The sequence below is a fragment of the Pelmatolapia mariae genome, linkage group LG1, assembly GCF_036321145.2.
Source record: "Pelmatolapia mariae isolate MD_Pm_ZW linkage group LG1, Pm_UMD_F_2, whole genome shotgun sequence".
NCBI lineage: Eukaryota > Metazoa > Chordata > Actinopteri > Cichliformes > Cichlidae > Pelmatolapia > Pelmatolapia mariae.
This window is the reverse complement of record NC_086227.1, coordinates 23,816,100-23,838,253: the sequence shown is the minus strand read 5'-3', so window position 1 is coordinate 23,838,253 and position 22,154 is coordinate 23,816,100. Positions and strand designations below refer to the sequence as shown.

General features: G+C 38.9%; 1 protein-coding gene across 1 annotated transcript; it reads left to right on the top strand.

Annotated features, from left to right (window-relative positions):
- Nucleotides 1-1,120: 1,120 nt before the first annotated feature.
- On the top strand, nucleotides 1,121-22,080 carry dbndd1 (dysbindin domain containing 1). The gene is made up of 4 exons (XM_063476755.1): nucleotides 1,121-1,555; nucleotides 7,280-7,423; nucleotides 11,400-11,537; nucleotides 21,218-22,080. The coding sequence occupies exons 1-4, from the start codon at nucleotides 1,525-1,527 to the stop codon at nucleotides 21,370-21,372; spliced, it is 468 nt and encodes a 155-aa protein (XP_063332825.1). The 5' UTR covers nucleotides 1,121-1,524; the 3' UTR covers nucleotides 21,373-22,080.
- Nucleotides 22,081-22,154: the final 74 nt, after the last annotated feature.

The window sequence follows — 22,154 nt, the reverse complement described above, 5'->3', positions numbered from 1 at the left end:
GACAATATTAACCTCTTTGTGCATTCAGGTTAATTAAGTTGTGGACCTTCCATTAAAGCAACATTAGGTAAATCAGTTTGCAGACATTTCTAAAAGCCTGTTATAATAATGTCTTTATGAGCAGAAGAAAGAATTGTAAAAGTGCTAATCATGTGAAATGTGACCCATGATCTAAGAACAGTGAGAAAAACATTTTAAAATAGTTTTATTGATTCTATTAAAGTTCTAACTTCAAATATTTCAGGATCAAATTATTGTGTTACGTGTTTAAATACCAGTGCTCACATTCTGACTTTAGAGAACTGACTCATTATAAAGTTCATATGATAGTTTCTTCTCTTTAAGTGTTCAAGTGTGCTTATGGAATGGATTCAGTGCTTATCAAGACTCATAAGAGGCACATATTAACAAATATGAATTGTTCCTATTAAATGCACATTAACATAATTAGGTCCCTCAATGTGATGCAGTACATGGGAATAACAGGAAACACAGGGTTGTGTTATCTGGATGATTTTGAGTGGTTGGAGGTGTTATTAATTGGGCAAAGTCAGTCTGAACGTGTTTGCTGTGGTTGTTAAGTTTGAAGTGTCCTCAATACAGTAATAATATGCCAGAGTCTAGCCTCTAAAGAGAAGGTGTGCTGTGTTTCCCCTCTGTTGTTGATTTCAAAGTCTGGTTTTGTGTGATGTAAACCTGGACGGTAAACCTAACAGATCACCTGAATACATCATATCCTGCCACTAGAGAGCGACATCCACCAGGTTATTTGCCTCAAGAGAAAGAAACACTATTTTTGAAGGCATGGGATTCATACTTCTGTCAAGTATCACACACAAAATGTATTCTGCTTTAACTCTGACCTGCACATTATCTGGCTCAACAAAGTGCCTACAATCCACAAATTGTTGTGTCACATCAATGCATTTGCACACTTCTGCACACTCATTCACACTCGCACCGTGCCCCCCACTACACCGGTCCATAACCCTCCCTGATACCCCCTCTCTCTTTCTCTCCCTCTCAGTCTGGGCCCACTGCCAACTCAGCCCTCCCTCTCTCTCTCCCTTTCTCTCTCTCTGTCTATTCTGTACATACCCAGCCAAGCCTCACAATGCTGCATTTACTAAAGCAAGTGGCTTAGAAATTCACTGCGATGTCGCTGTTCCCAGACCACCCTCCCTGTGTTGGACTCGCTCTGTGAAGCGGTGCAGCGCTCAGACAGCGCTGATGGCAGATCGGGGCACGTGGACTGTGCCAGAGGAAAAGGCGATATCACCTGTTTGGGAAATCTAGAACAACAGCGGACAAAAAGGAAGGAGGGACAGGCAGGTGGAAGCTTAGGTCTGCTGTGTCCACCCACCCCATACTCTATTATATACCCAAACAGAGACTCTCTCTCTCTCTCTCTCTCTCTCTCTCTCTCTCTCTCTCTCTCTCCTTGCCTCTCCCTTTCTTCCCATTTGTCTCCTCCACTCTCTGATGCTGGTGTGGTGAACCGCAGGACACTCTCCGCTGAGCTGCATGGAGGCACAGGGAGGGGCGGGGAGCCCAGGTAAGAGCCATTTTCTATTTTTGCTCTTTTCAGTGCTATAGCGGGTTGATCACGGCCGAGTGTCTTCTTTTCCTGTTTTGATTGACTTGTACTGTGGAAAACCTGCCTGTCGTGTTTCCTCGTACATTCATGATGTGTGCAGTTGGGGACTTGCTACATGCCCGGAGCCCGATCTCTCTGATTAATGCTTGTATCTCACGAGTGAGTAACTCTTCTGCTGTAAAGAGTTAATCACTGAAATATTGCGTGAGGTTTATATACAGGAGTGACCCTTCTGTTCATTCTCATCACCCCGGCATCCAGCAGTAGGGGGTTCATTGCTTCGTGTTTAATCTATTGTTTAATAGTACAGGTTAATGCTCACTGTAGGTCAACCATCCTGAAGCTGCTCTGATTGAAAATTACAGAACAATAGTAGAGGCATATGGCCTTTGTGTAAAGGCCATCCAGAGAAGCCTGCGCTGCGTGGACCCACTGAGTTGTGCTTCAGTGCCAGTACGTTCACAGGGGTGATGGGATGAAGTCCTAAATCAAGTCTCCTCGTGGGACTAATTAACTTTACTAAATGTAAAACTACAGAATACTTCTCATAATGTATGAAGAGCGACAGGCAGTGTTGCTCTATAAATTTCAGTATCGCTTTTATAGTGGAACCCTGGAGAAATCGAGGAAAGCTTTACTATTTAGAGCCGTAATATTTTTGCACATAATATACGATAATGTGTCTGCAGCTGTCAGTGTATATTGCTCGGTTTTAGTATGTCCCACAAGTAATTAAAGGTTTTAGAAGTTGGTTTCTCCTTAGAGTCTGATTTTGTGAAAGTCCATGGGCCCTATTTGCATACATTATGTATGTCCTTAATGAATTAACTTTATAAAGTCCTTGTTTCATCATACATATAATAATTTCTGATGATTCTTTGAGGCAACTTTGTTAAAATATTCTTTTAAAATATAAAAATGGTAATTTGATAATATACAGTCAGGTATATAAATATTTGGACGTGACATAATTTTGTTAATTTTGTCTCTGTACACAACCACAATGGATTTTAAATCAAACAAACATGATGAGACTTTCAGCTTGAAATGAACGGATTTTATTAAGGTATTCCATTGAGGATTGTTTTTTTTTTGTTTTGGTTTTTCTACTGGAGGGCCATAGTCCCCAATTTTAATAAGCTCAAAAGTAATTGGACAAACTAACATAAAATGTAAGGATTGTTTTTAATAAGTGAAAGAAAATCCTTTGCAGTAATTGACTCCCTGAAGTCTAGAACCAATGTTGCCAGACCCTTACTGTTACCACTGGCAGCTGCTGCTTATTTGAGGGTCTGCGCTTTCAGGGACTGAAAGACATGCTCTGTTGCGTGAATATCTCAGGATATTCTGAATTGAAGAATATCATATTTCTTTGCCTTGAAAAACTCCTGGGTTGCTTTTGTAGCATGTTTTTGGTTGTTATCCATTTACACTGTGAAACACTGTCTGTCAGTGTTGGAGCATATTTTTTTAAATCTAAGCAGAAAGTATAGCCCTGTACACCTTACAATTCATCCTGGTACTTTGTGCTACTTCTATCAGCAGTAAACACCAGTGGCCCGTTCCCATAACTCTACATCCACCATGTTTGACAGATGATGTGGTATGCTTCTGTTCATGAGGTGTTTCTCTCCTTCTCCATGCTTTTACATTATACTGGTTCAAGTGAGTCTTGGTTTCATCTGTTGATTTTTGACACAACTGAATCTGACCTCTCTGTTCTTAAGTGTAACCAGTGGTTTGAACTTTGTTATAAACCCTGTGTTTGCTTTCATAAAGGCGTCGCTTGATTGTAGACTTTGACAATGATACACCTGCCTCCTCAAGAGCGTCCTTGGCTTGACTAGACATTGTAAGGGGTTTCTCCTCCCTATATTTTATCTGTTTGTCATGGAATTGCAAAGGAACAGGCCTCGCTTGTCCATGAAACTTTTTTTTCAGTCAGTTTATTGCTTTTGAGACTCTGAATTGAAGCTTAAAATTTACACTTCAATCACTTCTTGATTGTTTGATTTATTATCCACTGTGGTGTTTAATAAAGTAAAAGTATGTCACTATAAGAGCATTTTCAGCAGTACTGAATGAAATTACCTTTTAAATGGGAAATGCCATTTCCTGCAATGGCCTTGATCCCTGTACCACTGTTTTTATCTCAGCAGTGCATGTTCATGCTATCTGCCAGAGCTATCTGCCCACTACAAATAATGATCATATTTGTCCATTAAGATGTGATTGAATTAGAGTGAACATCATTACTGTGATGTATCACAGAACTGGGCCACAAAGCATGACCTTTTGATGGCATCATGTGGCAAACACAGCAACTGCTGGGAATGAAGGGATATTCTGAATTAAGAAAAGTAACAGCTTATTTGTCTTATCTATAAGGATTAGAAATAATGTTAAAAGAAACTGCATTAAAAACACTGTAAACCATGTTAACTGTGTTCTCAATTCAGCCAAATATTCATCATCCTCTGTATACTCACTTCCCTGTGGGAGTAATGTTTATATAAATCTTCCACTGCGGGTGTAGCGTAAAATATGAGTAGAGCATATATAGGATGTAAGACAGAGAGAAATTAGCAAGCACAATGACCTGGCAAGGTCATAGACCATGTTAATTTTTCCTGCCAGTGCAACACAGTCAAACAGCAACTGATTTATTACACCGAGGCTGTGAATTTGATTCAACTTTTGGCAGTCGTACAGTACACCATCCCACCAACCTCCCTCGCTCTGTTTCTACATCTCCCTCCATCTGTCTGCATGTCTCGGGTTAGCTGATTCATAGAGAGTCATGGCTGACAGCTCAAGACAGGGTCAGTGGCATCCTGAAAAAGGGCACATGTATGACTGGCTGTCTTTTAACAACACTGACTTACATTGTCATTATTTACTCGGGCTTCTTCACAGACATTGTAGCAGTTGGTGGCTAGATCAGACCATCTGTGCAAAGTGCCTAACTGTATATGCAAAGAATACTGTGACTTTAATTAAAGACCTTTTCAGCTGTTACTGATTAATATTGCACCTTGGAGACAGTCATTTTCAACTACAATGCTAAATGCAAGCCTATGCATACACACACATGTATTTGTTAGTGTCTTACATGTATCTTCTATCTAAAAGGCAACATTTCCTTATGGATGGATGGATGGATGGAAACAAATGTTCGTTGAAGGAAATAGAAACCAGAGCTGTTTATAGTCAAAATATTGAGCAAACATTTCATTATAACAACAGAGGTAAATGTGTAGTGTTTCAGTTTGTGTGGTTCCTCACTGGGGAAATTAATCAATAGCTGGCGATAAACACTTTGTTTCTTAGGTTGCAATGAAAATCCATCACGTTCTGCTTTCACCTTGGCTGTAACATATTTTTTCATCTGAAATAAGAAATTCCAAAGTCTGAACATACTGCAAGCAGAAATGGTACAGACCATCTGGTGAGGCCCACCAGGAAGCTGCTATACTCCCACAGTTGCATCTGTTCTGCATGTTATCATCAAATACAGCCAAAGTTATTGCTACATGTTGCGCCATAAACAAATGACTCTTCTTTTCAGCTTTTTTTCCCTTACTTTCAAATGTATGGTTAATGTCTCCTTGGCAACATCAGCTGTCGCAATCTCACGACGCATTATGTCGGGGAAGTTGATTTTGAACTCAAAGAGGAATTTCGATTTTTAGGTGTTCAAGGTCACTGTGACTTCACAAAGCATTTTTTGGGTTACAACTTAGAATAATATATGCACATGCTGTAGCGCACCATTCTGAAGGAAGAGCTTACCCAGATGACACTAGTAGTGATCAGAAAGTTTACTTATCTGATAAAACTATTGTATAATTTTAAACTCCCACCAGTGTCTGGAATACTGGTTACGCTCTCTATTCCTCTCACTAAATGTGCAGCTGACCTCATTTAGTCTCCTCACATACTGCATTGTGCTTTCAGCTCTGTCAAACAGGTGAAAATTTAACCTTGATCAAGTTTAACCAATTTAGATTTTATGCATGCTTAAAAATCTGTGGAAGAATGCTATTTTAAGTCTCTACTATTTTCAGATTTTGTTAATGGCCTCTGTGAACTGTTTTCAATAGATGTTTGAGATGTTTTTGGGAACATGACCGGGCTGTTAGAATGCAGTATCTTTTGAAATACTAGAGTGACTATATTGTGAAGCAGAAACGATGAATTAGGGATCTGTAAAAAGCCAACACCAATCTCACTGAAAGGAACCACACATGCTTTAATTCAAGAGGTTTAACAAAAGTATTGCATTAACTGCTTAGGAATTATAGCCATTCTTATACATACGTAGTTCCACATTTTCGGATATTGAACTACAGTATGGCAACATTGGAGAAATGTTAAATATAAGAATATTCATTTTAATAGCTGGATAAATATTTTTTGCAATCAACGACTACATGAAGTCTGTAGCCCATGGACATCACCAAATGCTGTTTTTCTTTTCTTGAAATGCTGTGTTGGGCTTTTACTGTAGCCATCTTCAGCTGTTCCTTGTTTGTGGATTATCTGCCTTCAGCCATAGATGCAAATGCCATACTGCCTATAAATACTGCCTCCACCATACTTGGCAGATAATGTGTTATACTTCAGCTCACGAGCTGTTTCTTTCCTTCTCGATATTCTTCATCATTCCGATATAAGTTAATCATTTCAACAAATTTTTTCCAGGACTTGTTATAGACGTTTTCTCAGCTTGCTTAAATGTTGTGAAGGTGTGAAGGTGGAGATAATTCGATCAATGTGCAATTTAGTGCTCTTTCACTTCTGTGATCGTTCAGGCCTTTTGGTGTTGATGAACTGACCTGTTCATTCCTTCCTTTTTACAACGTAGCAGATTGTTGATTTGGCCAATCCGCCAACCCAAAAACAATAAACAACCCTAACAAGTGTGAGTAAAACAATTGGAATCAGTCCGATATAGTCTATCAGCTTAATTTGTCATGAAATAATAAAGGAACAGATGTCATTAAACTGCTTGTTCAGTTCACTCAGTTGTCCAATTACTTTCAAACAGTTGGAAGATTGTGCATAAAAGTCACTGATTTCCTAAGCAATTAATTATTTTTGTTAAACTCCTTGAATTAAAACTGAAAAACTGACTTTAATCAAATTGTGACTGTTTGGTTTAAATAACACTGTGGTGGTACACAGAGTGGTGTATATGTGGTGGTATACACAAATTTATGCATCTAACTGTATATGACAGACATGTACCATTAAACACTAAACTGACACTGATGCGTAGGCTGCATAGATGTTGTGAAGAACTTTTTGCATTATATAACAAAAAGACAAGCAGCTGAGATGCTTGAGCGTTATAAGGTGACGCAGGTAGCTTGGGATTAATGGCCAGCTGGTGTCTGATTTGGAAAACACATAATAGTGGTTATACAAGGAGGATTATCACTAAACATGGCAAACATGGGAGCAAATACTAAGTTCTTTCAGTTCTGGAAAATTTCTGAGTACTTTGTTTCATTTCATTACTCAACATCTTCTCTGCATTATTGTGTTGCCTTAAATTGCATTTGATTAGCAACAATAAAGCATACCTAATATTTACCTGAGGCTTAAAAATCGTTAGCTTTCCTTTTAATTCTCTCTTTTATGCTCAATCTCCTTTTCTGGGTTTTCATCGGATGACAGAGCCCAATAAAGACATCCAGAAGCTGCTGAAGCCCTCCAGCTCAGGTGACCTGTCCAAGGAGCTGTTTCAGCACCCATTAGCAGAGGAGGAGGGCAGCTTGTCAGGGCACACTGCTAGCCTGCTGCACATCAACGAGAAGAGACGTGAGTACAAGTGATAGTATAAAGAGTGGGTTATTTTAGCAATATGAAATAGTGATGAATATTCATTGGCAGTAAAGAGGTGTTACAGGCTAATTATAAATGGGAAAAGCCTTGAGCAAGATACCCGATCAATAGTCTCTAATGAAGAAAATAAGTAATGATGGAAGAGGATATTCTTCTGTGAAAATGTATTTTATCAGTGCCAGTCACAGATTGATATCCTAACACAATAACAATCCCATACTAACATATCTGTGGAGCTCTAATACATACTTCACACATGTAATTATGGATTATACAAGCATTCTTTAGTCAAGTCCAGGTATATGGATCCCTTTGGATTTACTACTGCCTGTTTTACGTATTCTGGTCCAACATTCTCAAAGCACCATAGCCTCGACTGAACAGACCCATTGTGCATCAGTCTCATACAGAGGCTTCCCTGTAAGTGCCAGACTCCCAAGGCACAAAAGCACAGAGACGAATACAGGAGCTACATGGATGACAAGGCAGCCTTTTTCTGCTTCACAAACTGAACTCTTTTTCAGAGAGACACCTCATCCACAGGCCAATTTCGGTGTCTCTCTGATTTAACGTAACCCACGACATAATCGTGCTACCTGGCAGCTCAGCTTAATAGTATATGGCAAGAGAGTCTATGGAGAGAAAGTGAAACCAAAACTGGTGGTTTGAAATATTTCCAAAACATTTAGAGTCTGATTTGAACAAGATTACCCTTCTAATCAGTGAGACTCATTCATTAACGCTAAAGTGCTAAAGAACACAACGTCATCCAAAAATGGCACAGAAACAAATAATCTCCTAGAGCTGCAGTTTGCTCCTGAGTCATCTGCAAGGCTTATTTTTAGGCTCAGCCTCAAAAAATCAAACATCTTAATATCCCAGAAAAGATCATTTGGTTTGCAGGAACTAAGGCGGTAAGAAAAAAAAGACCTGCAGTACGGATGCATCCACAAATAAATAGAAGGCCAAAGAAAGCTGCACTGTAAACCAATTGCACTCTGATTGCATGGATGGAAAGAAATAAAACATTTATGGCAACCGCCCATACTATCAGTTTCTTTAATAGGAGAAAGTGGGCAAGATCAAAGGAATTTAAATTAGGATTTTAATTCAGCTTGTGTCCTTCAAATTAAAACATCCTGTAAGGAAAAGATATTTAGATGAATGTAAGCAAATGTTGGTTTACTCTGGTTGTGTGGGCTATTGCAGAGGCCGGCGTTTGAATATTTTTGATGAGGTATTTTAGCTCTTTTTCCTGTGTTTCCAGCGTGTTTTAATTTGGATTTCATCCCCTAGTGAAGCACTCTTCTTGCTATGTGTGTAGCAATTACACCTTATTTATTAATTAACAAGCAATCTAACAGAAAATAAGTAAACAACATTAGGCCATGTTTATCAATAACATTCAGATCCGTTAAAAAGAATGCATTATATACATGATAGAAATTTTTGACACTCTCTGTTTAATATATACATCTCAATAGCTTAGCCTGGTGTCAGTCTTATTCACTCCATTAGTCTCAGTCATTATTACAATCTGCTCAGGCTGAACTGATGACCTCAGAGCCCTGAAGGCTAGGAAAGAAAGGGGATTATACAGATCCAAGATGCAAGGCGCATCCATTCCACTCTCTGATCCCTTCTCCCAAATGTGAAACCCTCCCTCTTATCCATTCTCCCTATTTTTGCTCTTCCATTTGAACCTATCTCTACATTTATACTTGTAAAGAGAGGAAAGAAAAAGGAAAAATGAGAATACTAAATAGTCATGTTGTCTTGAAGTAAATGAGAATTTTAAATGAGAGTTTCTATTGAAATCAGGGGACTTTTGTTTTGCACACATGGACTGCAAGCATGTGATGAAAAAATATAGTATTAGTGAAGAAGGAGGAAAAATGAATGAATGTGAATGTGCGGGCCACCGGCCAAGAAATGGTCGTCTCTTACATCTGCTGTATGCACAGGAGTCTTTGCTTTTTGTCCTCCCCCTCTCCCCACTGACTTCTCAGAGTGCCACTGATTGGCTTTTGAACTGGAGGCAGTTGTTTCAGCGTGTCTGTCTGGGACTGAAAACCGACTGATCAATTATTCAAGGAGAAAGGGTGTGGAAAAGGGAAAAAGAAGAGATGGGGGAGAGGCGGTTAAAAGCAAGCGCAATAGAAAGGGAATAACCCTTATCAGCTGAAAAGTAATGACAGAAATTACAAGGAGGTATTGTGTTGTTTCACATACTGCCTCATTTCCCCCTCTTGTCTCTTTCTTCTCCATACCTGTTTTATTATTTTAGATTTAGCTCCTTACCTAACGCTCCCTCTTCTCCCATCGCCCTGCCTCTCCCTCATCTTTCTTCATCTCCTCCCCCACAGTTTTCTTCATGTTTCACTGCCTCTAGTTTTTTACCTCCCAAAATGCAGTTAAAAATACTGATAACTGTAGCAAGCACCTTTCTGCCTGCAGAAAACATAATATATATTCAGAAACATGCTCAAGAATCAACCTAAAGAGATGAAAAAATAACTTTTATGAGTTTTTTTTAAAAACAGTTATTGTATGTTTTAGTGCTTATTTAAAACCAATCCCAGACAGCAGAAATAGAAACCTTCAAGCTTTGGATGTGAAGTTCTGAGACCTGTCTGCTGAGTCTTTCTGTGGCTGTTTTAATTATATATACTGTGGTGGTTAATGGAGTGATAATGGAAGCTGGCTAGCTGAATCCTTAATATATTTCAAATGGCTACTAGATTCAGTTACTTATATTTATATTCTCTCTTTGTCACAGCTTCCTTATGTTTCATTCCTCTTGGGATTTCTGCTGAGTGTTTCTCTTATATCTTAAAAATGACACAGCTACTTCCCTGGCATAATAAATAGTCTTTTAAAAATCAATATGTGCTCTATCAGGACCATGATGAATTAAATGAAATATAGCAGCAGACAAGGAGCAGCAGGAGGAGAGTGGGCTCTGCTTCTTCAGCTGCTTCAGCCTGAGACCTTAAACTGCCTGGAAAACGGCACGCAAACAGCACGGGATAATAACAGCTTTCAACCTGTCATGGAGCCCATCGTTTCTTTACAAAGTCACGCCACAATCAGCCAATGATGTGCTTTAGTCAGGACTTTGCATGTAAGACTAGCACCCACTGATTGATAAGGAAATGCAAGCACACGCCTGTCAGCCTCACCGCAGACCTCTTTCTCACTATACTGTTAGATTAGTCCTGCTCAATTACATCTAATTGTTTCCTAACTTGGGTAATGCTGAGACAAGCAGATGTTCTCTTGGTGCACTTTATACAAAGATTATTTAGGTCTCTGAATAAATCTGACTTTGCATACATTACATTAAAATCTCACCTTTGGAGGCACTTTGACTGGAAAGCTGAGTCTGGCGTTTGGATGCACACCACATATATGTTAATACCACCCTGTTCTGTGCAGCAGCGGACGAAATGGCCTGCTGAAGAATCACAGGCTTGTGGAGAAAAGAACAGGTGCAACACACCCAAGAGAAAAAAATGAAGATCTGGCTATTTTCATCTCTACAGAGCTCTTGTTTCATTTCTTCAGTAAGCGCCTGAGTCAACACAAGGGGCGTCATGCCGAGAGAGGAATTCACTGAATGAAGCATCAAAATCAGACACAGATTTAGGAAATGTACAGTATGTGAAATGCTTCTGTAATAGAGAGCACTGTACAAGTTGTACAGATTAAAGTGGATACAGGAGCAGAAAAGAAATTGATTTTACAATAGCACTGCAAGAGCCAGGTATCGATCTGATTATCAGTACAATAGATTCAAGAGCTCCTTACTTGAGCTGTTGAAATATATGCAGTTTATCTCCTACTTCTTTGAAAGAGACACTTTTTTCTGCACTGTCAGCAAAAATGAGTGATTTTAATCTCCCATCTTCTCTCCAGACTAAAAGGACTCTTTTATTTCTCTGCTTCATAGAACCGTTGAGCAGTGTCTCTTCTTTAGAGGTGCACTTTGACCTCTTGGATCTCACTGAACTTACCGATATGTCTGACCAGGAGCTAGCTGAAGTTTTCGCTGACTCTGATGAGGAAAACCACAATGAGTCCCCAGCAGGTAAGGATTTCTAAGATTAGATATATATGTTGCAATAAACACTGATCATTAAAACATGAAAGTAAAGAGAATCAGGACTATTACAGGAGTGTACAAAAGTCTTGAGTCACCCCTCATTTATTTATATTTTGCCTTTGATGAAACAGACTTTATTGTAATTCTATAAAGTTTTCTTGAGCAATAGTTGTGCAGCCTGTCTCAAGTTCTCTCAATTTATTTATTTATTTTATTTATTTTTTTGTTGCTTTTTCACTAATTTTCAGAACATTCGTTGTACCTGACCATTTTGGCATATCTCAACACGATGTGCGGTGTGTCCTTTCAAAGGGAATTAGGGAATTAGACAAGTGGAGGACAAAAGAAGAAGTGGCAGGCCTAAAGAAAATATTTAAGGCAGATGAACATTATTTGAAAGTTGTGTCTTTAAGAAACATGGGGGGAAATCCAGCAAAGACTGAGAGAAACATGGCCCTACAGCTGATCCATCTACTATTCAATGAAGCCTTTCCAGAAATGCTTTCAGTGGAATGGTAACTATCCAAAAGCCATTCTTTTAGGAAGGGAAACAGGGAGAAAGGTATGAGGTATGCTAAATTATACAAGAACTGGACTGGAAATCCAGGTCTGATGGGGTGAGGAATCCAAATATGAAATTGTTATCAATATGTCTGAAGCAGTCAAGTGAGAGATCCAACAGTGAGTGTCTATAGCCATCTGTATAACATGGTGGAGGTGCTGTCATTGTTTGGGGCTGCATTTCCACCAGTGGTTAAAAGAACCATCAAATTTTGATCTAATATTCAATACCATCTGTAAAGGATCTGAGTGGCAGCAGTTTCATATTTCAGCATGACATTGATTCCAAAGAGAAATTAAAAGAAACCTTACCTAGGAGTGTTCAGACTGTGCTGAAGAGTAAAGATAGTCATGTTAAATCTTGACTTCAAGTGTGTTGGATTTGTACAAATGCTGTTTTGCCTCAGACTGTATTTCTGCACTCCCAATTCCCCTGAAATGAGGGTTGGCTCAAGACTTTTGCACCATATGTTATATTTCCTCAAGGTTTGCTGAGACAACAGCACATACAAAAACTGATTATCCTCATTCTGCAATCTCCTTAATATATCTTGTACTCCATGCACAGATTTTAATTTATGCAAGGCGCAACACTTTTTTGCAACTCTTTTCCCTGTAGCTTGATTGTCGAGGGAAGCATTTCCCAGATTAGTGACTGTGGGTGTAAAAAGTAAAGAAGCAATCATTTTGTGGGGGTGGAAGGGTGTGCGTAAGAGAGACAGAATGTGTACTTGTGTTACTCATTTTGTGGGGACATGTGCCTGTTTACGCAGTAACATTGTTGATCTGACATCAACAAGCCCCAACAAAATCAATCGTTAAGTGTTAGTACTGTAAGACCTGATTTAAGGGTAGAGTAAGATTAGGTCAATGCAAGCAGTAAACAGGCCTTTGTCTCCAGGAACTGAATGTGAGTCAATGTAAAGTCCTCTGAAGTAATGGAAACACGACCGTGTGTGTGCAAGAGACAGATTCAAATCATTATGGCTCAGCAGGGTCCTAAAACAGCCTGCTGAGCTGTAACGATTTGAAATATCATGTGACTCCTTCACAGACTCATTAAAAACATATTTCACAGTGTCACAGTGGTTAAGTAAAAGGGGCAGTTTAACTTGGTTAATTTCCATTTTTACGTCGCCTAACAGTGAGAGGAAAGAATTTCATATTGATTATAGTGATTAAAACAAATATGAATTCTTTTATTCTGACAAGTGAAAGGAAAAGATGACTTGGAGGGCTGGAGCTGCATCACTTCAACCCCGCATCAGCCAAATTATTCAAATACAGCACATGGGGTTTGTGCGTATTAAAGAGGTGAGACAGTTCGCTGTCACAGCAGCAGGTGCAAAAAAGCTGTTGTGCAAAAAACAAACAAAAAAAACACCATTGGTAGCAGCGTGCTGCACATGCAAAGTCAACTTTGTCCTCTGAACGTCTTGACATGCACTATGGGTTTATGTTAGCTTAAGATTTAAAAGTCTGATATAAACATTAGCATTCTATTTTCGCTCCATGGACAGTGGGGCGTTCATTCTTTGTTTGTCCAAGAGTACCTAAAAGAAGGTTGAACACATATTAGCATAAAGTGCTGACCCTGTTTGAATCCACTGTAACACAGCAGTGCTGGTGATGATATGACATGTACACTCCTATAGGCACCTACAGTAACAGCATTAACCTCTTTCATTTTTATTTTCTGTTTATTGCTACTGTTCCATATCATGACACATATGAGTGTGTCATGATAAGTGTGAGTTATAGCCTCAGTGGGATCTGTGCTATATACTGCTGCCTCCAGCTCTGTAGTCATTTATTTAAATTTGAGATACAGTGGTTACTGCAGGGACATCTTATGTCCAAAAATAGACTTTTTCCTTTGTTTTTAGCAAATCCACTCTGTTGTATGTGCTGTATGTAATGGTATGCTGATAACTGTATTCTCATGGTTCACGTTACTGTAGCAACTCAGCTAGATGGAAAAATACCACAGATTTCCTTAAAGGGACAGTCAGTAATTTTTTTAGGCTATTTAATAGGAAAAAAAGAGGATACTGTAATAATAAATATGCATAGAATATTGTGTAATTGCATCATCCAAAAAAACTGGTGCACCATCTTAAACTTATAGTTAATCTATTAAAAATACATAGGATTGGGTTTGCAGCTTCTTAATAAAATGTTGTTCTCTTTCTTCCCACCTCAAGCCTTTTCTCCTGAACTGTAGTCAAGACTCTAACACACGAAAATGTCCATAAATGTATTTTGGATTTATTTATTCTTGATGTTGTCGCAGTAACTAATTGGCAGCAGATTACACATGTGACCTTCCCTTCTTGGGACAGCTGACAAGAGCTGACTAAACAGCAACAACAGTTGGTTATAAGCTAACATTAAGCTAGGTAACATAAGCTTCAAGTGGCTTAAAAATCACACTTTCCCTCTGATAAACAGTTTGATTACAGTACATCTCATGAGAGTTTATTTACTAAGCATCAGACTCAAACGATGCTACATCTAGTTCAAAGACAGTTTCACTAATGCCAGCAAGCAGCAGCTAACATAGGCTAAGTCGATAACAGTAGCAAAAACAGCAGCGCTTAGTTTAGCACAGAGGTTCCCAAACTGTGGGGCCCGCCCCCTAGGGGGGTGCAGAGCCATTGCAGGGGGGGCACGGTATGAAAAAAAAAAAAAAGAGTACTTGGGCACTGCTAGCATAGTGAACAGGTTTTTGACGGGGCTCCCACACAAACGCAAAGCAGGAGATGACACAAATATGTTTCCAAACAAACTTCCTTCCAAGCCAAAGACTAGAAAATATGGTGAAGCATATCTTCCCTTTGGCTTCACCTGCACAAGTGCCAAGGTAGGTCTCCCCTGTAGAATTGGTTTTCCCTGCGTCGGGAGCACGCGTTGGGCTCTCCAAATCACGGACAAACAGTATCCCACGGTGTTTATGTTTTTGAATCCATTTTGCACAAAGAGACATTTTTTGAAAAATGTATTGATAGCAATGTTGAATATTATTACACAGGAAAAAAACAACTACACGTAAAATAATTACACCGTGACACCTCTGCCTTTCTAAATGGAGGGACAGTAATTGCTTGTGTATATGTAAGCGTTTAAAAACTGAAGATAGTCAGATTAACAGTATTTTGTCTCTATCTGCCATTCTGCAATTCATCTCATGTAAACAATAACGTGGCGCACAGCGTGACGTAAAAAAAGGCACATGCCTTTGACATTGCGTGACGAACTCTGTATTCCTCGTCCACACGTAAACGCAGAAAAAGAGTTTTAAAAAATCTCCGTTTTCGGTGATTCGAAACGCTGTTTACATGTGGATGAAATGCCCAAACGCATAGAAACAGCTGCGTTTTCAAAAATACCCATGTAGGTGTGGACAAAGCGTAAAAGAGTTAGTAGTTTATTTTATTACTACCTGCAATTTATTGCAGTTTACTTGTATTTGCTTAATTATTTCCTAAATGTTTGAGGTGTGAAATAAACCGCAATCGAGTTTGGAAACAAAATATGGGTGTGTGTGGTTGGAGGATGTGTTTGTGCGGGGGGGCAAACATTTTTCTTGTAAAACAATGGGGGGCCTAGCAAAAAAAGTTTGGGAACCACTGGTTTAACATATCCTCAACAATTCACCTCAGTCATTGGTCAGAAGTGAGCATATCAGACTTCTTTCACATGGTTTTACAGCATCTTCCAGAACAAATAAAGGTGGACACTTCTCAGCTACATTGACAGCTGAGGTAAACAGCAGCCTTCCACACATAGGGAAAAACTCCAGGGGACATCTGGATCCGGTCCAAACAGTAATAGAAAACCACCAGCCAGCCACAGCTGTTATATGGCAGAATCTAACTTTAATGTTTTGACTGACGATGGAGCAGGTTGTAGGCTTTATACGGAAACACATTATTATCATCTTATTTTTTACACCCAGTTGTTACAGATCTTTATTGTTTGTTCAGAGTTTTTGTTCAAGTCTAATAATCACTCTCATTTAGTACCGTTGTAGGTCTCAGCTAGGCCCTAGGATGGTATCAGTTGTTTTTTGTTTGCTGCTGAATGGTGAACGGGTGTAGTACAGTGGATTGTAGCAGATTTTTACAAATAGCTGCCTGCTACTGCTGCTGACAATGGCACAATAGTAAGTTGCGGGTCCCTCTTGGACAGCAAAACAGTGACCTCAAACAAACCATGAAGCTTCGAAGAGCTGAGCATAGCTGCAGGTTGAGGTGATAATCCAGTGGGTTTATGCAAACAACCCTTTTGCATTGTCACTTTGTTTTCATGTTGCCACTCGATACATTGTCCTTATAAATCAGTTGATTATAGTGCTCTAACACAAATGAAAAAGTATGACAGGGCAGAATTGTGTCTACACACTTTTGACTTTAATATCTTAAGACCTGGAGAGTTAGTGGAGTAGAATTAGAGAAAATAGTCACATGTGGTTACCCACTTGTATTTTAATGTTTACACATAAAATGGTTGTGCACTTCTTTAAAATCAGCTAAAAGGACTTAAAAACTGTTCAAATTCATGGACTCAAATCAAATGGGTAGATACATAAAATGAACACATCCATGTGGCTAGAAGGATATAAGATAAACCTGTATAATCCTTATAGTCACTGATAGTTCCACAAAGTTCGCAGCATCTAAAATTTTGGGGGTAAAATTTAAATGATGGTAAATTTACATGTGTATCACATTTGATGAGCCTTTTAGCTGTCCTCTTCAGAACTATCCAACTAACTTTCTCCTTTGATAGTAAAAGGCCACAGCTGCTTGTAGGACGAAAGTGCAAAGGCAGGAGAAGGAGCAGCCAAGCAACTTGTCAGCTGTTGCTCATTAAGATTGTGTCATGCCATCTAAAAATGACTTCCTTTTTCTAATCGCTTTTCCTTGACCTTGATGGAAGATTGTATGACATCAGGGAAAGATGTGAAAGAGAATTTAACCGCACTCATGCTAGATTCCTTAACACCATAACAACAGGTGTCTACCATGTCAAAACTACCACATCCAGAAGACAGAGTACACAAAAATGTGAATCTAAATTCGCCCCAGCATCCTCTGAGACTTGCTTCATATAAGTCATATAAATGAGAACCTTTGGTAAAAAAAAGTATCACTTCATTAGAAAAGTGGGAATTTTAACCTTTAAGATCCCTGCTTCCTTGTTTAGACTTTCAGTCTCTGAAGGAAAAATTTCCTTCATCCATCATTTATCCAATTGGAGCCTATCCCAGTCAAATTTTACTTATTGGAAACCCTAAAGGCTAGCAATACCAATAACAGACATTAGTAAAGGAACCACAGCCATAGAACATACTTTGATCAATTAATTTATCTCATAATCTTGATTTAGAGATTTTATGTAAATCTATGTAAATCTACATAAGTCAGTACCTCAACAAGAAGCTGATATTTTTACAGCAGTTTGATGTTCATAGTTCACCTTTTAATGGGTTTTACCAGGTGCAACAGCCTCTTGTTAAAGGTTCAAAACATATCAGCAAGTCAGTTTTATTGGTCATTTTTATGAACCATCCAGTGCGTTGCTATGAATTGTGGGATGGAATACCTCCTTTCATTTCACAAAGGATGGTCTAGTGTGTCCTATACTGGGTGAGGTAATAAAGGAAGCAGTAAAGCACCTTAGTATTTAGAGAATCCAACCAGCTGTTATTATGGCTGCCACTCAGCATCCTGCTGTTAATGATACAAGCACTTAGGAATCCCAGCAATGATTAAATGTTAGCACACAATAAATGATTTTTAAACTAATCATCTCATTCACTTGTGCCTTTTTAGTTGTATAATCATCATGAATAAAAATAGCTCAGCTGTCTGAGAATGTAGGCGCTACTTGTCTGAAGATTTTAACCTTTTCAAAATAAACTGTTTCATTCTGTGCAGTGTGTTTCTTCAAAAAAAAACCTCTGCTTGTAACAAGATTTTTTTTTAATCTTTCACAAAGTCCTCCTCTCTTCTGTGCTCTAGCTTATCTTTATCTCTAATCCCATTGTCTGCCTCTCTCCATGTCTGCTTCAGTTTCATGCAGTTTCGGGCTTGTATTGTATGATTTCAGGTGTCATAAAAAATTGGGTTGTGTCCAGCTCAGCAGATAGGACAGTGCACCAAGCTGCTATTCTTGTGAGCTTGTATGAAAACTCAATACCGAAAGATGAGCTAAAATGTTAAAGTGGAACCAGGTAAGGTAATAGAGTACAGCTTCTAATAAGGAATAACTTTATTAAATGATTCAAAGATATATATTTAAACAACATGACATAATCAAATAGGACAATAGTAGGAATCATCCAGTTTGAGGACCAGTGTATTTGTTTGTGGATTCTCTAAAAACTTCATCATTCAGCCATGTAGTTTTATGCAAATTATAATTTAATAAATTGTTAACAATCCTGCTGAAAGCATGCAGTTACATATGGCAAAATAAAACACGCTAAAGGCTGTGAGACTGAGCAAACGAGGACCAAGTTTGTCCCATAAAGCCATTGGTGACCTCAGATTGAGACTTAGATTTAATTATTTTTCTGGTGAAGTTTGCATTGCAAATGTGGGTCAGGTAGCACTGAGCTATGTTGCCTGAGCATAAGCCTCCATGGGAAACTGCTGAGCGCATGTAGGAGCTAAGGAAGCGGTTAAAGGAAGCAAAGTAGAGGAGAGGAGCAAAAGATGGGTGACCGAGTTCAAGCTAAATGTAGGTTCTTGAATAATTCACTTCCCCCTGCTGGAAACAAGGCCTGGTCCTTCAAAAGGCATTTAAACACTTATCATGTTCTGTGTAACTCCTCTTTCATATGACTATTGTATGTCTGCAGCATGCTTGTTTTCTTCTCTCTGCTGTCTTCTTTGTATGTTTACCTTTTCAACATTCAAAAGCTGCTTTCTTTCACTTCAATCTATCGTTTTTTTTTTTAAAGCATTCAGTTTGAATGTTGCCAAACACGATCAGCTGACCAGCTTCATAGCTACAGTTACTGTTTCATCAAGCGTCACGTTCTAGAGCAGCGCCAGAGACAATGAACAAAAGCCTGATGTCCAGTAGGTTTGCTCTTTGTTCTTTCAATTGAGCTTGATGAGGCATAAAGTTTACCCATATCTCTGGAAAACAACCACAGGCATAGCTGTGGCCTCCCATCATTCTTTTACTGCACATTAAATCATTAAACATTGTGTCTATTTGTATTATTTTTGTTGCATATTATGGTATTAAAAGCTGTGGGTTAAATATTTTGTGGAATGGAAGTTAGGGATCATGTCATTGCCAGATCCTTTGTAGATAATGTGAGTGATAAAAGACCCCACCCCCCACACACCAAGAGGGCCCCAGGATATGTTCATGTGCTGCAGTGCAGACGATCCCAATTATGCATGCCACACCCAGATCAATCATGTCAAAGGAGGCATTTCCACTCTGCTCTCAAAGACACAAAATTTGCAGCGAGTCACAGGTTGAGATGTGAAACGTATTACCTGTAAATCCACACAGTGCAATGGCAGCTTGCTGTCTGTTGCCATCCGGTGATAATTTTTATGTTACAAGCCATTTTGTAAACACCTTTTCATAGATTCACGGTCTTAAATTTGCACAGTCAGATTCCAGTGAGCTGAACTCCATGCCATGTGCTTTAAATGACTTAACAGATTATTATCTTTGATAAATTCTTGCCCTAGTTCCCAAACTCTGTTGGGCTGTGCTGGAATTAGCGAGCAGAGGATTAACCCTTTAAAGCCAAATGTATCATATTTGATACACGAGGTTTTGTGAGTTTTTGAGACTTTTACATTATCGGTGTGATTTTCCTCCTGATGCATGATACAATTTTAAGGAATAAATTGTAAAAATAAATAAATAAATAAAATGCCTGTTGTAGCAAATATGATACAAATTTAAACTAATATGTGATTTTTGTTTGTTTGTTTGTTTGTTTTGTCAAAAGATTCACTAAATGCAATTCAACCTTTAAATGTTTTTTTAAAAAACAAACAAACAAAAAACTTTTAAGGGCTTTAAAAAACCAACCATTCTCTCAAACTCTACAATTTTAGTGTTTTGCTGCAGCTGCCTTCTTGGTACCTTCACACATGCAGCAAAATTTTGTGTTTAAGAATCGTTGTTCTGCATTATTCTCTGTGTATCTTTCAGCTTTTTCCTGAATTCATCTTCATCAGCTTCTTCTGAGCAAAGCACACAAGGAATGCAGATCAGATTTACTGTGCATGTATTACACAGTTACATATTTATATACCAGACTTATTAGACAAACATTTATAGATCTACTTGAACACAACAAACAATCAGCAGCTGCTTGTCAGCAAAACTCTTTCCAGTGCTCAGAAGGTTGCTGTCCCTCTAATTAAAACCCAGTGGAAACGCCATCAATCATGTCAGATCAATATGAAATGAAATCAAAGATGGCCAGTTTTCAGCTTTTTGTCACTTTAACAGTCTCCCATGTTGCTTTGTTATCTTCCTAGTAGGGGCAACATCGCCACCAAATGGTGTGAAATGGAAACATCTTCGTATGGCTAATACTAAAAAACAACTAACTTGATATAAAGGGGACGAGTTGCAGCAGTAATACAATTTTTTTATTGATTAGTTTATTCAAAAGTGAAAAAAAATATTTGATACGAGCAATACTCCAAATTGATTGGATTACAGAAACAGTATAACAACCGTGACAGGTGCAATTATTGTTTTCACAATAGTCTATAATGAACAAAACACTGGACCACTTATACACTGCTGGTATGCGCAGCCTGCTTGTACAAGCATGGATTAAAAGATTTCATGGCTGAGAGGAAAAGCAAGCAGCAGCTGTATCCTGCAAGGTTCCTGTTGCTTCTGTAGTGTTGAGTTTCTAATATCTTTTGAGCAGGTGTAAAGCTATCTATGCAAATGCTCATCAACATGAAGACTGTTGCATTTTTAAGCTCAAACATGACAGATATGTTGGATTCCATATGATGCAAAACATCGCATCTGTATTTTTTATCTGCAAAGACTTTGCATTCGTCTTTATAATAGGCTGCTGTGTGTTTAATTCTCAGGTTCCCATCACCCTGCGCTTCCCAGAGGTGGGTACATGCGCTCCCCCTCGTGGACACGATGCAGCAAAGTTGAGCCTCCACGAGAGAGAAAGCACCACAGTGACTCAGACACCACAGAGCCCTTAATGAAGCTGGAAAGGCCAAAGCAACCATGATCTCTGACATGAACCAACCAGCCTGCAGAGAGGAAAATAAAACCCAGAGCCAGACATACAGCCAGAGCGGTCACACAAAGCGGACCAAGATGCCTCGTTCTGCCACCGTGCTCTCACATAATCTTACATGGTGCTGGCGAGTTCAGGCTGAACTCTGGACACTGTGCTCTCTACTCTAACTAAAGATGCTGAGATGTGCAATGTGCACACTTTCTTCTCTCCCCGTCCCATTCTCTCCCACACTCACAAACACACGCAATCATTGTGTTGCTCAAGCAAAAGGTTCTTAGTGCACTCTGAGCTGCCAGATTATAATCTTTGTTTATTGGTTGACAGACAGGGTATTAGGTCAGCAGAATAATAGCACTTTTATCTGTGAAACCTCTCAGCATGGGCTTGCACAGTGAGATTGATCGGGACATAACCACAGCGTTAGGTTAGACTTCACGTGAAGCTCAGATGACAGTGAGCTTCACTCTCAATTACAAAGTCATAAGATAAATCATAAATCAGACATTTTTTTTCCTAAATGAAACATCACATCGATCTCTTATTGAGGCTTATTCTGTAACACCTCGAAGTAAGTTAAGTGAAGCAGGGGATGTTGGTTTCTGCAAGGCTCAGCTCTATCCACCACCTTTTCTCAATCGTAATGAAGAATGTGTGCTGTTGTTTTAAATGCCTAAATAAAAATAATGCACTTCTTCACTGAACTGTATATACAGTGCCCTGCAGAATTATTGGCATTTGGTGCAGATGATTCACAAAGATAAACAGACCAA

What these genes read in the sequence shown, in the direction of transcription:
- dbndd1 (XM_063476755.1), top strand. Translation starts at nt 1,525, where the DNA reads ATGGAGGCACAGGGAGGGGCGGGGAGCCCAG. An exon ending in GGGAGGGGCGGGGAGCCCAG is followed by an intron (nt 1,556 to 7,279) that starts GTAAGAGCCATT and finishes ATCGGATGACAG; the next exon opens with AGCCCAATAAAGACATCCAG. An exon ending in GCACATCAACGAGAAGAGAC is followed by an intron (nt 7,424 to 11,399) that starts GTGAGTACAAGT and finishes TCTGCTTCATAG; the next exon opens with AACCGTTGAGCAGTGTCTCT.